The sequence below is a fragment of the Perca fluviatilis genome, chromosome 4 (genome assembly GCF_010015445.1).
Source record: "Perca fluviatilis chromosome 4, GENO_Pfluv_1.0, whole genome shotgun sequence".
Classification (NCBI taxonomy): domain Eukaryota; kingdom Metazoa; phylum Chordata; class Actinopteri; order Perciformes; family Percidae; genus Perca; species Perca fluviatilis.
Genome location: NC_053115.1, coordinates 8,177,489 through 8,191,616, shown reverse-complemented (window position 1 = coordinate 8,191,616; position 14,128 = coordinate 8,177,489). Strand labels below are relative to the sequence as shown.

The window sequence follows — 14,128 nt, the reverse complement described above, 5'->3', positions numbered from 1 at the left end:
GTGTCACTTTTACTCTTCAGGGAAGTAATTCAGAACTGTTGAACTGCTGAGTTAATTGTATGCACTTCGTCGATAGTTAGTGTAATTCAGTACAGGGGCAAGGTGTAAAAACTGTAGACTAGGTTACGATGGTTCCCAACCACCGACAAACTCATCCCCCGAGCACCCCCGTAGTCCGCTCCGTATGGCCTTTCATGAAAATGCACTATAGGCTACTATGGAGTGCATAACGTACCATCATGTAAGGTAGGTAACTACCTTTACTACCAAAATATTAGTAGTAATACAACAGTATAACATACTCAATTACAAGTCCTGCATTCAATATTTAACTAATGTAAAAGTCAAAATGTGTCTTATAAAAAATGTGTCAAAAGAAAAGGTATTCATTATGGAGAATGGCCACTTCAGAGTGTTACTATTTGGATTTAATTCATTAACGAGTAAGCCGTATTTGATTGTTGCAGAAAGAAAGAAGATTGAGCTATTTTTATCTACTTTATATGCCATGAATCTATAACAATTCAAAATATTTAATAAAATGATTGGGTGTTTTGAATGCAAGTAATCTGCAAAGTCAAATCTGCAGCTGTCAGATGAATGTAGTCAGCCTGAATGTAGTTGAGGAAATGTAGCTAACTAAGTATAGTAACTAAGTACAAGGGTTAAAATGTATACTACCATGGCCTACATTAGTAAAGGTACTTTTGTACTTTCTAACACTGGTAAGGCCTGTTATTTTTCTTCAAAGTTTGTGCCTGCATGGACATATAATCTCAATGAATCTGCCTCACTTTCCCTGAATTCCAGAGGTCATGTGTATAGAATAAGCATATTGCAGGACCAATTCGAACCCTTCACAGTTCCATCTCCTCATTCTCAATAATAGATCCAAATATAGACAAAACAAACCATGTTTCAGTACTTATCTGCTGTATGCAGTCAAATATGACACCCATTATGGTTGTACCTCCAGTGGGAGATGTAATTCATGACTCTTATTGGACTGAGTAAGTAGGCCTATACATTCAGCAAATATAATATGGCGCATGAATTAAATTAAGGGATACAGTACATCCTTGAGGCTGAAAAATGCCTGAGTGTGCAGCAGTTTCACAGTGGGGGTGCTATAGTGTAAAACCTCCTTCAGTTCTAATGCGTGGGATGATGAAGTGGCTGTCAATATATGAAATATGATGTATGATATGAATACATGAGGACCTGTTGGCATAAGAGTCCTTGAGCAAAACAGTTTTTTTAAGTCTTAAATAGTTACTTGTAATGTTTACAAATGTTAAAGGAAGGACTCTTGTTGTTTATATGAGTTTGCAGGGATGAGCCATAAAGTTTTTTCTTTGCTGGGGGAAAAAAAAACATCTCAAGTGCATAGTTGAAATTTGGTTGTGTGATTTTAGTTCATGTATGGCTATATATATATATATATATATATATATATATATATATATATATATATATATATATATATATATATATATATATATATATATACAAAACAGAAGGAGGAAAACAGAAAAGCACATTAGCAAAAGGCCATTTCAGTTCACGGCTATTACACATTATTTTCCTTCCTTGAGTTTTATGATCTGATCCAGTCACAGCTGTCCTCAAATCTCAGTAAAGCCACCCCCACCCCTGTTTACTCTCTATTAAAGTAGTCACAGTGGAGTGCTTTACACATTGTTGTAGTAATTCATTGGGGCTATTGGCAAGTCCGTTCATGCCTGTAGTGCTGATCACTCAAACCCCTCCACAATTAGGGTGGGCCTGAGTTTATTGTTTGAGTTCAAAGGTGTGTGTTGAAGAAGGGATTAGGGGATTTTCCCTCTTTACCTTTAAACTGATCTAAACTTTAAACAAGCGTTTTTTCCCCTTAGTGTTTTGAGTATCTCCATGTGCACAGCGTTGAGGCACTGCAGTGACAACAAATTCAAACTGTCCAGATCTGTTGCAATATAGATAGGATTTGGAAATAAGTACACGTGGCCTTTGGTGTTGAAGAGACCACCAGGGAAAATATGTGCTAATCAGATATTAAGTCCACTTTCATCAGTGGCCCAAAGGTCGTCTCCAAACAAAGGAAGCAGTGATGGGACACTTCGGTGTGAAAGGTCCACACCCCATCTAATTTATCTTATTACCAAGATAGAGAAGTCCACTTCATGATAGGACACTGACCTATTCTCACCTTACTTTTCTTTGACTTACCCCCACACACTCTCCCAATCTTTCCAGTCTTGGTTTGCATTCTAACCCCCCACCCCCCCTGCCCCTCCCCTGACACAACGCCTCTATAAAATTCATTCCCAAGTTGCCATCAGGGGAATGCACGGCTGTATCACACCAAGACAGTGCGCAACTATAGTTGATGAGGGAAGGGTATTCGGAGTTTATAGAAGGTAGTGTGTTTTACTCCTACCACAAGTAGGGGAACTCTTTAAGTAGGAAGCGCATCCCCAGTCTTATCTTTCAACTAGTTAGTGCTAGCCGCACGTAAAATGGTTAAAAGCGCCTTGGCGACGATACCAATCCTCCTGTCGTGGGGTTACTGCGTGTTGGCTACGCAGGTCGCCTTTGCCAACTTCTCCGTAGACAACGAAGTGCGCTCCAGCTTCATCCAGCGGCGGCTGCGGAGCCAAGAGCGCAGGGAGATGCAGCGGGAGATCCTCTCCATTCTGGGGCTGCCGCATCGTCCGCGTCCGCACGTCCACACCAAACACAACGCTGCCCCGATGTTCATGCTGGACCTGTACAATACCATCTCTACAGACGCACAGCCGCCCGGATACTCTTACTACAAGTCCGCTTTACCGACCCAAGTCTACCCCGTGGTGACCCCACAGGACAGCCGCTTCCTAGATGACGCAGACATGGTGATGAGTTTTGTCAATCTTGGTAAGTTTACAATTCGACTTTATAATGACACTTTTTGAAACATAAAATATTTACTTATATATATTTTAGTGTATATAAATGTTCACTACATGCTACTACAGGGACCTGGTTTACTGTGATAATGTTTTCATGAAGTAAAAAAAAAAAAAAAGAGTACTTGTAGGTTATGTTTTTCAGGGGGAGTCTCATCTCTGTTATCTGATTGAATAAACTTAAGATTCAATGTTTTTAATGCTTTCCATTTTGTGGTGAAGCCTTCCAAAGCCACTACAACAGAGTGCATTAGTTAAGTGTGTTTGAAAGCCATGTATCTCTTACATCCATTCAAAATCAGGCATTACGCATTCTGAGCTGTAAATGTTATGACAACATGTCTGTATCCGATTTCCCCAGAATCCCTTCAAAAGCTCTGGGGGAGAGGCTTAGCATGGCTTTGTTTCGCATGACTAGAAACTGAACGGGCATTTCTAAACCCCTAGGGAGGGAGAGACAAGTTGTCTAAGATGCAAACAGCATCTAAACACATGCTTTTGCTGCATAAATCTCTGTTAGTGCAGGTGCAGTGCATTCCTGCATGTGCGTGTCTGTTTGGAGGGTGCAAATCACATGGGTCACAGGTGGGAGTTGGGGCTTACTCAGACATTATTGAATTTATAGAAGGCAAATCCTGCCTTTGTTTCCCTTGGAGATCCTACGGCGGCTCTGGTATCACTATGGTGAAACAGCAGACCATGGTGCCTGTGGCTCTTATCCGGATGTGGTTACATCCAACACCTACCCGTGTCTTTTTTATGCCTCTCTCCGGCCTCAGGAGTAGGGTCATAGGTCAACCTAAAGAGATGAAGTGTGTTCATCTGAGATACGTCTCCAAAAAAACGCCAAAACCTTCCTGTCTGTTTGTATGCCTTTGAGATTGAACCGAAGCCTTTAAAACGAGGAGACATTTAGAGTTATTTTTTCAGCCCATGCATGTGTAGTTAATACAAAACATTTGGAGACTGTAAAACAAATCTGAAGCATAACATTTTATGTCCTCAGTCGTGAACCTTTCAGCTAATGAGATCTGGAAACATTGTTTCTGAAAACTCATAGCAGATTTATGTGGTTCCACATCTGAGAGTTTGATTATAAAGAGGAAGGAGGAAGAAAAGTGTGTATTATTTCTCTCTCTCTCTCGACCCCACTACCTCCTGTGCTGATGACTGGCTGAGTGTTTAGCTGGGGCTTCGACATTGTGCTGGAGTGACTCTTCTTGGTGGTCCCTGGATGATCGCTTCAAGACCAAACTGGATTATGGTATTTCCCCTCCAAAGACCAGCTTCCAGTGTGAGGGAGAGCTGCTGTAGGGCTGCCCATCCCCTTCACTCAGTGCTCCCAGGTATATCATGCAGGTAGACAGTGCATGGAACAATGATGTAGAGAAATATTGCATTTTAGATAAATCAGCCTCATTTACTCAGTATAAATGAAATGAATTATGGAAGAGGGAAAGGATTCAGAAAAGTTAAGGGGAACGATTCAACCCCTCTTTTTTCATCACAGACAGTATTTGAGATATTGTGTAGTCATTTTGAAAAGTCTACACACACATACAGTCTATCGCATCACTGCACACATGCTGATACATGCACATGGCTCCATATGTTTACTTCTGTTAGAATGCCAAACCACAGGTCGTACTTCAGCAGGAAGCATTCGTCTCATTGTCATGCAACATTACACACGGCAGCCGATATTGCACTGCACATAGCACATTGTAGTTCCTCTTGTACAATTGTTTATAAAGAAATACATTGAATGTAGTGCAGAGACCTGACTTCGCACTCAATCATATCTCAATCTGAAAGCGTGGACACATGCGTTATGTTATTTTGTTTTGTTGCATTGACCAAAACACACCGGCAGAGCATGGGAAAAGGCACACTGAACATAAATGTCACTGGCTTTCATTAAAGTAGAAAGAGTACAAAATGCTCTCCTAGCACTTGGAGCAATGACTGTGTTGCTGGAGAACAGAAGGTGTATTGTGTTTGAGAATAAGCGGGAAGAAATGTGTTTGTCTGCTAAACTAATCTGTAGGAAGCATAAGAAGATCATACTAAGAATTTCGTTTGCCCCACCAGAAAACCGCATTAACCTTCCTATTATTTATACATTTGTGTGCAAACTAATTCCTTTCTGACGATACACTTTAAGCCCACCTCTGTATTTTACATCTTGTGCAGAATTCAGTTCAGTAAATTTGGTTTGTCATCAATAAGCAGACATGGTGCTACATTCTGCAGCAAATATGTGTGCAGTCATGCAATATTTGCTAAGCAAAAGTCTTTAGGGTGGTTCTAGTAATCTGCAAGAAAAGGAAGCAATGCTGTCAATCTTGTCAACACATGCAGACATCCGTGGATTTGAAAAGGCAGTAAAAATTTTCCTTTTCATGACTATTTACATTGTAGATTCTCACTGAAGGCATCAAAACTATGAATGAACACATATGGAATTATGTACTTAACAAAAAGTGTGAAATACTGAAAACATGTCTATATTTTAGATTCTTCAAAGTAGCCACCCTTTGCTTTTTTATTAATAAGGGAAAAAATTCCACTAATTAACCCTGACAAAGCACACCTGTGAAGTGAAAACCATTTCAGGTGACTACCTCATGAAGCTCATTGAGAGAACACCAAGGGTTTGCAGAGTTATCAAAAAGCAAGCAAGGGTGGCTACTTTGAAGAATCGAAAATATAAGACATGTTTTCAGTTATTTCACACTTTTTTGTTAAGCACATAATTCCATATGTATTCATTCATAGTTTTGATGCCTTCAGTGAGAATCTACAATGTAAATAGTCATGAAAATAAAGAAACACATTGAATGAGAAGGTGTGTCCAAACTTTTGGCCTGTACTGTAATTGAATCAGTTGCAAATGAAAGTACTGATGCAGAGAATGACATAAATATATTATAAAAAATATTCACAAAGGTCATATTTGGGTAATTTTTTGAGTTCTGTTTTTGCACAGACATACATCTTTAAACCACCCATGCTGATATGTTGGAGAAAAAAAAAGATCCCATTTAGTATAAAATTGCAATAGGTTAATGATAGCTTCGTGGCTGTGTGGCCCTGCAGCGTCAGGAGTAATCTGAAGTGTTGAAATGCCTCCCAGAGGGAAGTTTGCATATCTGAGGTCTGATCTCTGCAGCTAATGGTCCCTAACGTAAACACACCGAGTCCTTACAAGCAATTATTGCTTTCATAAAAACACCCCTCGTTCCCTTCCAGCATTTAATTGCGGTCAAACAAATGACTAGCAGGGTTCAGAATGCACAGCTCTTAACGACGAACGGCTTGTGTGTGTGTTCTTGTGTCGTTAGAAATGTTTTTAGAAGACTGTGAGTCAGTGTGTGTGTGTGTGTGCGCTCTTTTGTGAAACATAATAATAAATCAGTTTCTAGTGTTGAGGTGCTGTGTGTATGGTTGCCTGTGCACTGAAACAATAGTGGACCATCAGTAGGAAGGCTGATGTCATGATGATGTCATGATGTGTGCCAGTGGGCAGGATGTGTTTAAGGTGACTAATCGCTGCTCCGCTCTGCACACCTTCACCAGAGACCTCCACTGCTCTTTCCAAGGACAAACACATTGGCTAACGCTGTAAAAACACGACACTGAAAAGCTCCAGGAAGCTTCGGGGTCCTTCTGACCGCCGTTCTTCTGGAAAGTCTGAGTGTTGGAGAGACTCAGCTGGCTCGGGGCGGATCGGAAACCATCAGCTACTGTTGCTTTACTTTAGCCTCTACAATCAGAATGAAATCACTGGATACACGGTGATACACGACAAAATGATCAGGCAGGTGTGGGTGGTACAGACTCTGGTAGTTAAGTCACACATGGATTTGTGGGTCTCTCCATACTTTACGTGAGTGTGTTTGTAAAAGCACACTGGCAGCTGTGGTTTTCCGGGCTGTGCCTTAACAGGCCTTTTCTTGTGGTCAGCACATGTGTGCAATTTAAACAGGGAGCCAAACTGAGCCCTGAGAATGTTTTTTCTCCCCCACATTGGCACGTATGGCAGACTTAAGTGATGTTTAGATCAATCACTTTACTCATGGAAGCAGGATTTTTCCTATTTCTGACACAGTGCTTCCGAGATGTGGGCACACATCAGAGCAACGTTTGATTTGGCAACAGTTTTGACGGATATGCAACCACCGACCGGTTTACCATCTGATTATACTCACAGTGGTTTGCCTTTTTTACTCAGCAGTATTATTTCACTGTGTGTATGTGTGTCAGCTGACGCAGACAGCCATAAACAATCTATCACCTCTATTGCTTTCTCTTTTTTTTCTCTCTTTTCCTGATAGTTGATCAGGATCAGGATCAGGATCTATTGTACCAGCAGCACAGAAGAGAATTTCGATTTGACCTTTCCCGTATTCCAGAGGGAGAGGCCGTCACAGCAGCAGAGTTTAGGATTTATAAAGATTTCATCCAGGAGCGCTACGAGAATGAGACATTCAGAGTCAGTGTATACCAGGTCCTGCAGGAACCTCCAGACAGGTATGGGTGTTTTCTTTCCTGCTCCTGCACATCTCAAATTTCAGATAAGACAAAACTGTTGCTTTTTTTGTTGTTGCTTTATCCTGTTTTCATCAGCTCGATCTTTTCAGTAGAGTTTCACATTTAGGAATCATTTCAAATTACAAATTTAAAAAAAAGTATTTCCTCACGTACCCTGCATTGTCTCTGGTTTATTTTGTTAGGGTTTTGAGATATCTGTCTGATTTCTGCCACCACCCCCAATACAATGGAGGTGAACGTAAATTCATTGTGGTGAAAATATAATTTGCAGCTCTCTGAAGTTGCAGTTTGGACCAGCGGTGCAACAAGCTAAATGTCACCATGCTAACATTCTCAATTCAATTGCGAACACAGTCACAGCTATCACTCATGGCATCACACCCCCTTTTTATAGCATCAAATAACTAATTTAAACCAAACTTATCAGCATGATAATAATTGCCTAAAATGACAGTTACCGTCTTAGTTTGGCCCATGTCCCATCCGCTAACATGGAGGAAGCGGAATATATGACCTATACCGCAGCCAGCCACCAGGGGGTGATCGAGATGTTTTGGCTTCACTTTTGGGCGCTGTCATGTTGTCCATCTTTATATATGTTTAGAACGTAATATGTTTACCACCTTAGTTTAGTGTGTTAGCATGCTAACAGCAAATTAGCACTCGGTTTTGCAGGTATTCAGTCATAAACCAAAATGTTGGATAGATACAAATAAAATAAATGAATGAAATGAATGTCTCTATTTCATGGCAATCCATCATCATGGAAACATAAATGATTGTGTACAAAATTATATGGCAAGCCATCCAACTGTTGTTGAGATATTTCGGTGGTTAACTGCAAAGTGGTTAACTGCCAGAGCCACGCTGCTAGCGTAGCTAAAAATGTGACTTTTCACAAACAGTGTCTCTGTTTCTGGATAATCCCCAGAACACACTGTCAACAATTTTCATAGTAACTATTTCTTCAGTAGAAATTAGTTCCTAAGATTTGCTGCTGTCATATATGTAATTTTTCAGTATTTATATATATCTATACTCTACTATTCGCATTGCCAGATCTACCTCCACAGCGCTGCCGAGGAGGGTCTAGGTGCCGCTGCAAAATAGCCTCGGGAAGGAACTTGTTTTGGTGGAACGTGTGTACATTCAAAAGTTGTTGATTCAACAGATTTACGTTAACGTTACCGTTAGGGTTAGCATAGCAAGCTAGCGATTTTTAAAAACATTTCAATTACAAATATAGTTGCAAATATGTATGTTCAGGACTGTGTAGAGCACAAAACAAGACTTTTGTAATTTTTAAATCAATTCTTTAAGCCGAAAATACTTACATTTATGGGTCTCTCTTGTCGACCTGGCAGCCATGTTCCTTGTTGCGCAACGTATCTGTATACCCCTGGCTGGCCCTGGGCTACCCAAGTGAGCTCGCGTCCTTACTTGGTCGGAAGGGACCTCTGGCCCTTGCCCTATGCCCTATCCCTTGATCAAGACGAGTATTGGGACAGCACTAGCTCTCACGTGAACGCGCACAACAAGGGTTAAGACAAAGGGTTAGGGATAAGGGGAGGATTGGGATTCAGCCTTACCCTGCAGAGATCTGAGCGGTAGTCCTCATAAATCGAACAGAGTTTAGAATGCCAGCACAAAGGAAGCAGAAGGTGTTGGACATTTGGTCGAAAATGAAGGACATGAACAACCTGAACAATCCCCGAAATGAAACCACTGTGAGCACTTACCAATGAAATTCCATTCGCCTCGGTGGCGCTGTTGTGTTGACAGATACCTCAAAACCCGGATATACATAACCAAGCCTATCTGCATGGCTAGAAAGCGAGATGTTTTTTTTTTTATTTGGGTGAACTGACCCGTCCAAAGCATTTTTTAAATGAATCTTCATAGCAGCTGGTTTCATTGCTATACACAGTATGATCATCCTCTTGTGCTAGTGACATAATAGGAGTAGTGTGGTTGATTTTGAACAAACAGACCTAATGCCACTGTGTGTTTTCCTGTTCCGGTTGTTGGGCTGCTGTACGTGAACACTCGATTCTGCCTGCTTCGGCCCGTGTCTGTTTACATTTCCTCACAGGTTATTTCTGCTGATGTTAGTGCACCAAAGCTGTTTACACAGACATTAGTGTCAGTTATAGAAACACAGTCAGAACAGGACAGTCCCCAGGAGACCTGCATTTATAACTCCCAGCTCCAACCACAAATAACACTCTCAACCCTCAAGACGTCAATTTACTCTCATTCTCTTACACAGGTGGTTATTCCTCCGTGTTTCGGTCTGTCGGACTGGCTGTAGCTCTGTTTTGTCTGTCAGCCTGCTAGCCTCTGTTAGTCTGACACTGTTTTCTTGTTTCAAACCACACCTGAAATTGGATAACAACATGACAGATTATCCGTTTGTAGAATAATTAGACCCCACACATCCCCCTTCTTTCACACAAATCAAAGTTCTATACTATGAGCTCTCAGCAGAAGGAATCATGTGCAGGCAGTAGATTTAAGCTCTTCACCGGTGACAGTGGGGCTGACGATGGTGTTAACGGCAACATCATTGTCATTCACAGACCCACAAAGGCTACCCCACACACACAGACGAGCAGGGGGCAGGACCAAAGGCAGACGTCTGCCTGAGGGTCTAAAACTCAGTGTGTAAATAAAGCTATTGTCTGTTAAAATCTGCCCTTAAGACGGCACATATCAGCATAGTTTTCTTCTATGATGTTGAGAGTGCTCCTTTGATAATGGCTGTTGGTTGTTGTGGGTGGATACATGTTTCAGGGTGTTACTTGATGACACCAACTTGCCCTGGATGTTTAGGTCGCTACATATCGTATTGAGGCTGAAATGATGAAAAATCTTCTTTAAAATATTTATATTAATTTGTTGCTCCTATTTTTATTAGTAAGGCATCTTTCCATTAACTGTTTGCGCCTTCTTGCACAATATAGTGCATTATTATTTGTTGTTCTGATTTTCCCATTTATTTATCCTAGTTTAGTGTATTTACAGTGCAGTCAGAAATAAGGACAGTGACACATTTTCTGTTGGCTCTGTACTCCAGCACAAATTTGATTTGAAATGAAACAATGGCAATGAGATTAGTTGTGTGTCAGCTTTAATTTAAAGTTCTTCATATTCACATCTGAACAATGTAGGAACTATAGCTCCATTTTTATATAATTCAACAGTTTAAGGTGACAGCATAATTAGACAGTTTACCATACTTAATCATGTTTTATGTTTGGTTCCTTTGAAGTCACTGACTTAAATTTACAACCCACATACAGTACATCAACTATGTAACCTTATTAATTAATTAAATAATTAAAAATAATTTCTTATTTCTTGCCTTCAGTCTGGTCTTCAGCAAATGAAATCTATTCTCAGTTGGACTGAGTGTCTGACTTGGCTTATCAACAAAATTCCACTGTGTGGCCATAAAACCTCTTAGTTGCCTTTCATGTATTTTTTTTCCTGTTGAAATATCTTAGAATTGGGGGAATATGTATAAAAAAGGGTTACGATTCCCACACTGTTCCCAGAATATCGATATAAACACCTTCAAACACAGGGCCGAAAATATTAGCACTTTAACCTTAAAGACATTCTTTAATTTGAAACCCAATGTGCTGCCATATTTTGTCAAAACAACATAAAACAAGTTGTCCTAATACTTTTTGACTTTCTTCCTGCGCTGTAGCTATTACAGGACCACACATGTAGTTTTGCTTCTTTTTTTTTTGCCTATTAATAACATATTTTATATAACTTGCATGACAGCCAACCATTTTCCTAAGCATACCACACACTAGTTAGTTTTTCTTTTCATAGATCCCAGACTAGATCCCGCTTACCGTTAATTTCAGGAATGAAAATCAATTTTCATAAACAAGAGATGTGTAACAAATCACAGTAGACATTTCATCACCATAGAATTTTGCAAAAACACATTTGCAAGGAGTGATTTGAAAGTCTTTGATGGTTAATCTGAGGAAAATTTAATTTCAAAATATTTCAGTCTGCAGCCAAAACACTGAAAACCTACTGTATGCGTTTAGCCTTGAAATGCCTTCAATTCAATGACGTACTGTCCTCTCCTCAGTGAAGTGGAGCTCTTGCTGCTGTACCAACGAGAAGTGTGGGCTGCAGAGGAGGGCTGGCTGGTCTTTGACCTGACCGGCACCAGTAATCTCTGGTTGGTCAACCCTGAGCAGAACCTTGGCCTGCACCTGGTCCTGGAAGACAGCCACGGTCAGTCACTGTCATACACTAACTAACACAGGGAGTGATCCATAACAGCAACAGCAGCAAGAATACAGTCTTTGTCTGTAGTAATGCTTTAATGTTCTTTTAATCCTATGGGGAAAAGGACCACCACATAATGAGTAAATATGTGTAGAGGGTTCTTACAGAGTTCAAGTAATGATTGTGGTTGTTGTGGTCATATTAGAACTGTGTACCGCGATGAACAAATTATTGTTTCGTAGAGACTTAGATGTGAGTTATTGTCATCTTCAGTGGTCGGTTGAGACTCATTCTTTTTGTTCCCCCTTGCCTCCCCCTGTAGGCCAGAGGAGGAACCCCCGGCTGGCGGGGATGGTGACAGGCGGCGGACCTCAGGACAAGCAGCCCTTCATGGTTGCCTTTTTCAAAGCCAATGAGGTGCGCTTCCGCAGCATCCGCTCTGCCCACAAGGGGCGCCAGTCTAACCGCTCCAAACCCCAGAAGACTGTCCAAGATGCACTAAAGGCAGTGGAGGCTGCAACAGGTGCCCGAACCATTACAAAACCTCACCATCATTGACCCTTGTCATGGTTTTAATGTCTTTGACTTACTGGCCTTGTGTGTACTCATACTTGCATGTTTTCAATTTCAGATCACCTTGGCATCACCAAAGAGGGATGTAAAAAGCATGAGCTGTATGTCAGTTTCAGAGATTTGGGATGGCAGGTATATATTTCAGAACTGTAATTTTTATCTCATTTTAATATAATTTCACTTGATTTTATGCCCAAAAGGGACAATTAACTGACCAGTAGTTTTACTCTGACCAGGACTGGATTATAGCTCCAGAGGGCTATGCAGCGTACTACTGCGAGGGAGAATGCGCCTTCCCTCTCAACTCCTACATGAATGCCACCAATCACGCCATCGTACAAACTCTGGTAAGTCCCCAAGCAGCCTCTGATGACTGGCACCTTTACATCAACCTCCACTTCCTGTAAGGATTGATGATTTAAGCTTCTTCTAACTACAGGTGCACTTTATCAACCCGGACACGGTGCCCAAGCCCTGCTGTGCCCCTACCCAGCTCCACGGCATCTCAGTGCTCTACTTTGACGACAGCTCCAATGTCATCCTCAAGAAGTACCGCAACATGGTGGTCAGAGCCTGTGGCTGCCACTGACCGCTCGAAACCCCCTCCTGTGAGTTCTGCAATGATGGAGGGACACTTCAAAAAAGGCAGAAGTGAAGGAAGTGAAGGAACCAGAGACAAGAGATGATTGACTGGTTGGTCATCAAGGAGCTTCTGCCACAGAACGAGCTTTAATCTGGCGTACTGTTTTCCTGAGCAGCAGCTGAGCCTCCCATGCAGTATTAACCACTACCACAAACCAATTAGAACCATTGGCAACGGAGAAAGGTTGAACAAAGTTTGAGTACAAAAAGTGCACTAAAAGGACTCCGAACATTGTTGAGTTACCTCACATACTCAAATAAAACATTCAGTGCTAGAAACAGAGAAGTAAAAAGTTACTACTGGTATTTTTCCCTAATGTTCAACACATATCTATCTGCATTTGAATTCAGGCATTGACCATCAGGCATCAGAATATATAAAATATTGCCTGGGTTTGGATCTGCATTTGGTAACTGATTTCACAGCTCATAAAACTTTAAATCTCCATCTTCCTGTTGAACCAATACACCTTTTGTTTTGGAACAGCTGCATGAACTTATGTCTGATGAGGACTTTCTGTACTGGCGTTGAACTGGTTGTTCAGCAGGCCATTTAAAACTGGTCAGGTGTAAAATATGTGGCAACTCACGTGTGTGCCGCTGATGTAGAGGAGCTCAATGAAGAATGGCAGCTAAAAACTGTTAGCAGTGTGGGACTGAAATGCCTGCCTATAGTTTCCTGGTGCAGACATACTGTATATCACCAGGCCTGTGAGAGGCATGCGATCTGCAAGATGCCAGTGAATCATCTTCATGAATCAGGGTGTGCACCATCGCCCCGACTGCAGCTGCCTTCTGGTGTCAGACCAGAGCTGCAGGTGGGCAAAGGAAAGCTGTAATTTTATTTTGTCAGAATAAAGTAGTTGAATAAATGGAAACTATAAAAAAAGAAGCAGGTGTGTGTGTGTGTGTGTGTGTGTGTGTTTTTTTTTTTTTTTACCTCATTTGGCTTTAAAGGCCCCATGGCATGAAAATTTCACTTTATGAAGTTTTTTAACATGAATATGCATTCCCCCAGCCTGCCTATGGTCCCCCAGTGGCTAGAAATGGTGATAGGTGTAAACCGAGCCCTGGGTATCCTGCTCTGCCTTTGAGAAAATGAAAGCTCAGATGGGCCGATCTGGAATCTTCTCCTTATGAGGTCATAAGGAGCA

General features: G+C 41.2%; 1 protein-coding gene across 2 annotated transcripts; it reads left to right on the top strand.

Moving 5' to 3' along the window:
• Nucleotides 1-13,842, top strand: LOC120557170 (bone morphogenetic protein 7-like). Of its 2 annotated transcripts, XM_039797252.1 has the most exons (8): nucleotides 1-246; nucleotides 2,586-2,913; nucleotides 7,283-7,478; nucleotides 11,617-11,765; nucleotides 12,082-12,282; nucleotides 12,391-12,464; nucleotides 12,569-12,679; nucleotides 12,772-13,842. In XM_039797252.1, the coding sequence occupies exons 2-8, from the start codon at nucleotides 2,670-2,672 to the stop codon at nucleotides 12,919-12,921; spliced, it is 1,125 nt and encodes a 374-aa protein (XP_039653186.1). In that variant the 5' UTR covers nucleotides 1-246; nucleotides 2,586-2,669; the 3' UTR covers nucleotides 12,922-13,842. The 2 variants fall into 2 exon arrangements, with proteins under 2 accessions (XP_039653186.1, XP_039653185.1); XM_039797251.1 differs by lacking the exon at nucleotides 1-246 and having other exon boundaries at nucleotides 1,529-2,913.
• Nucleotides 13,843-14,128: the final 286 nt, after the last annotated feature.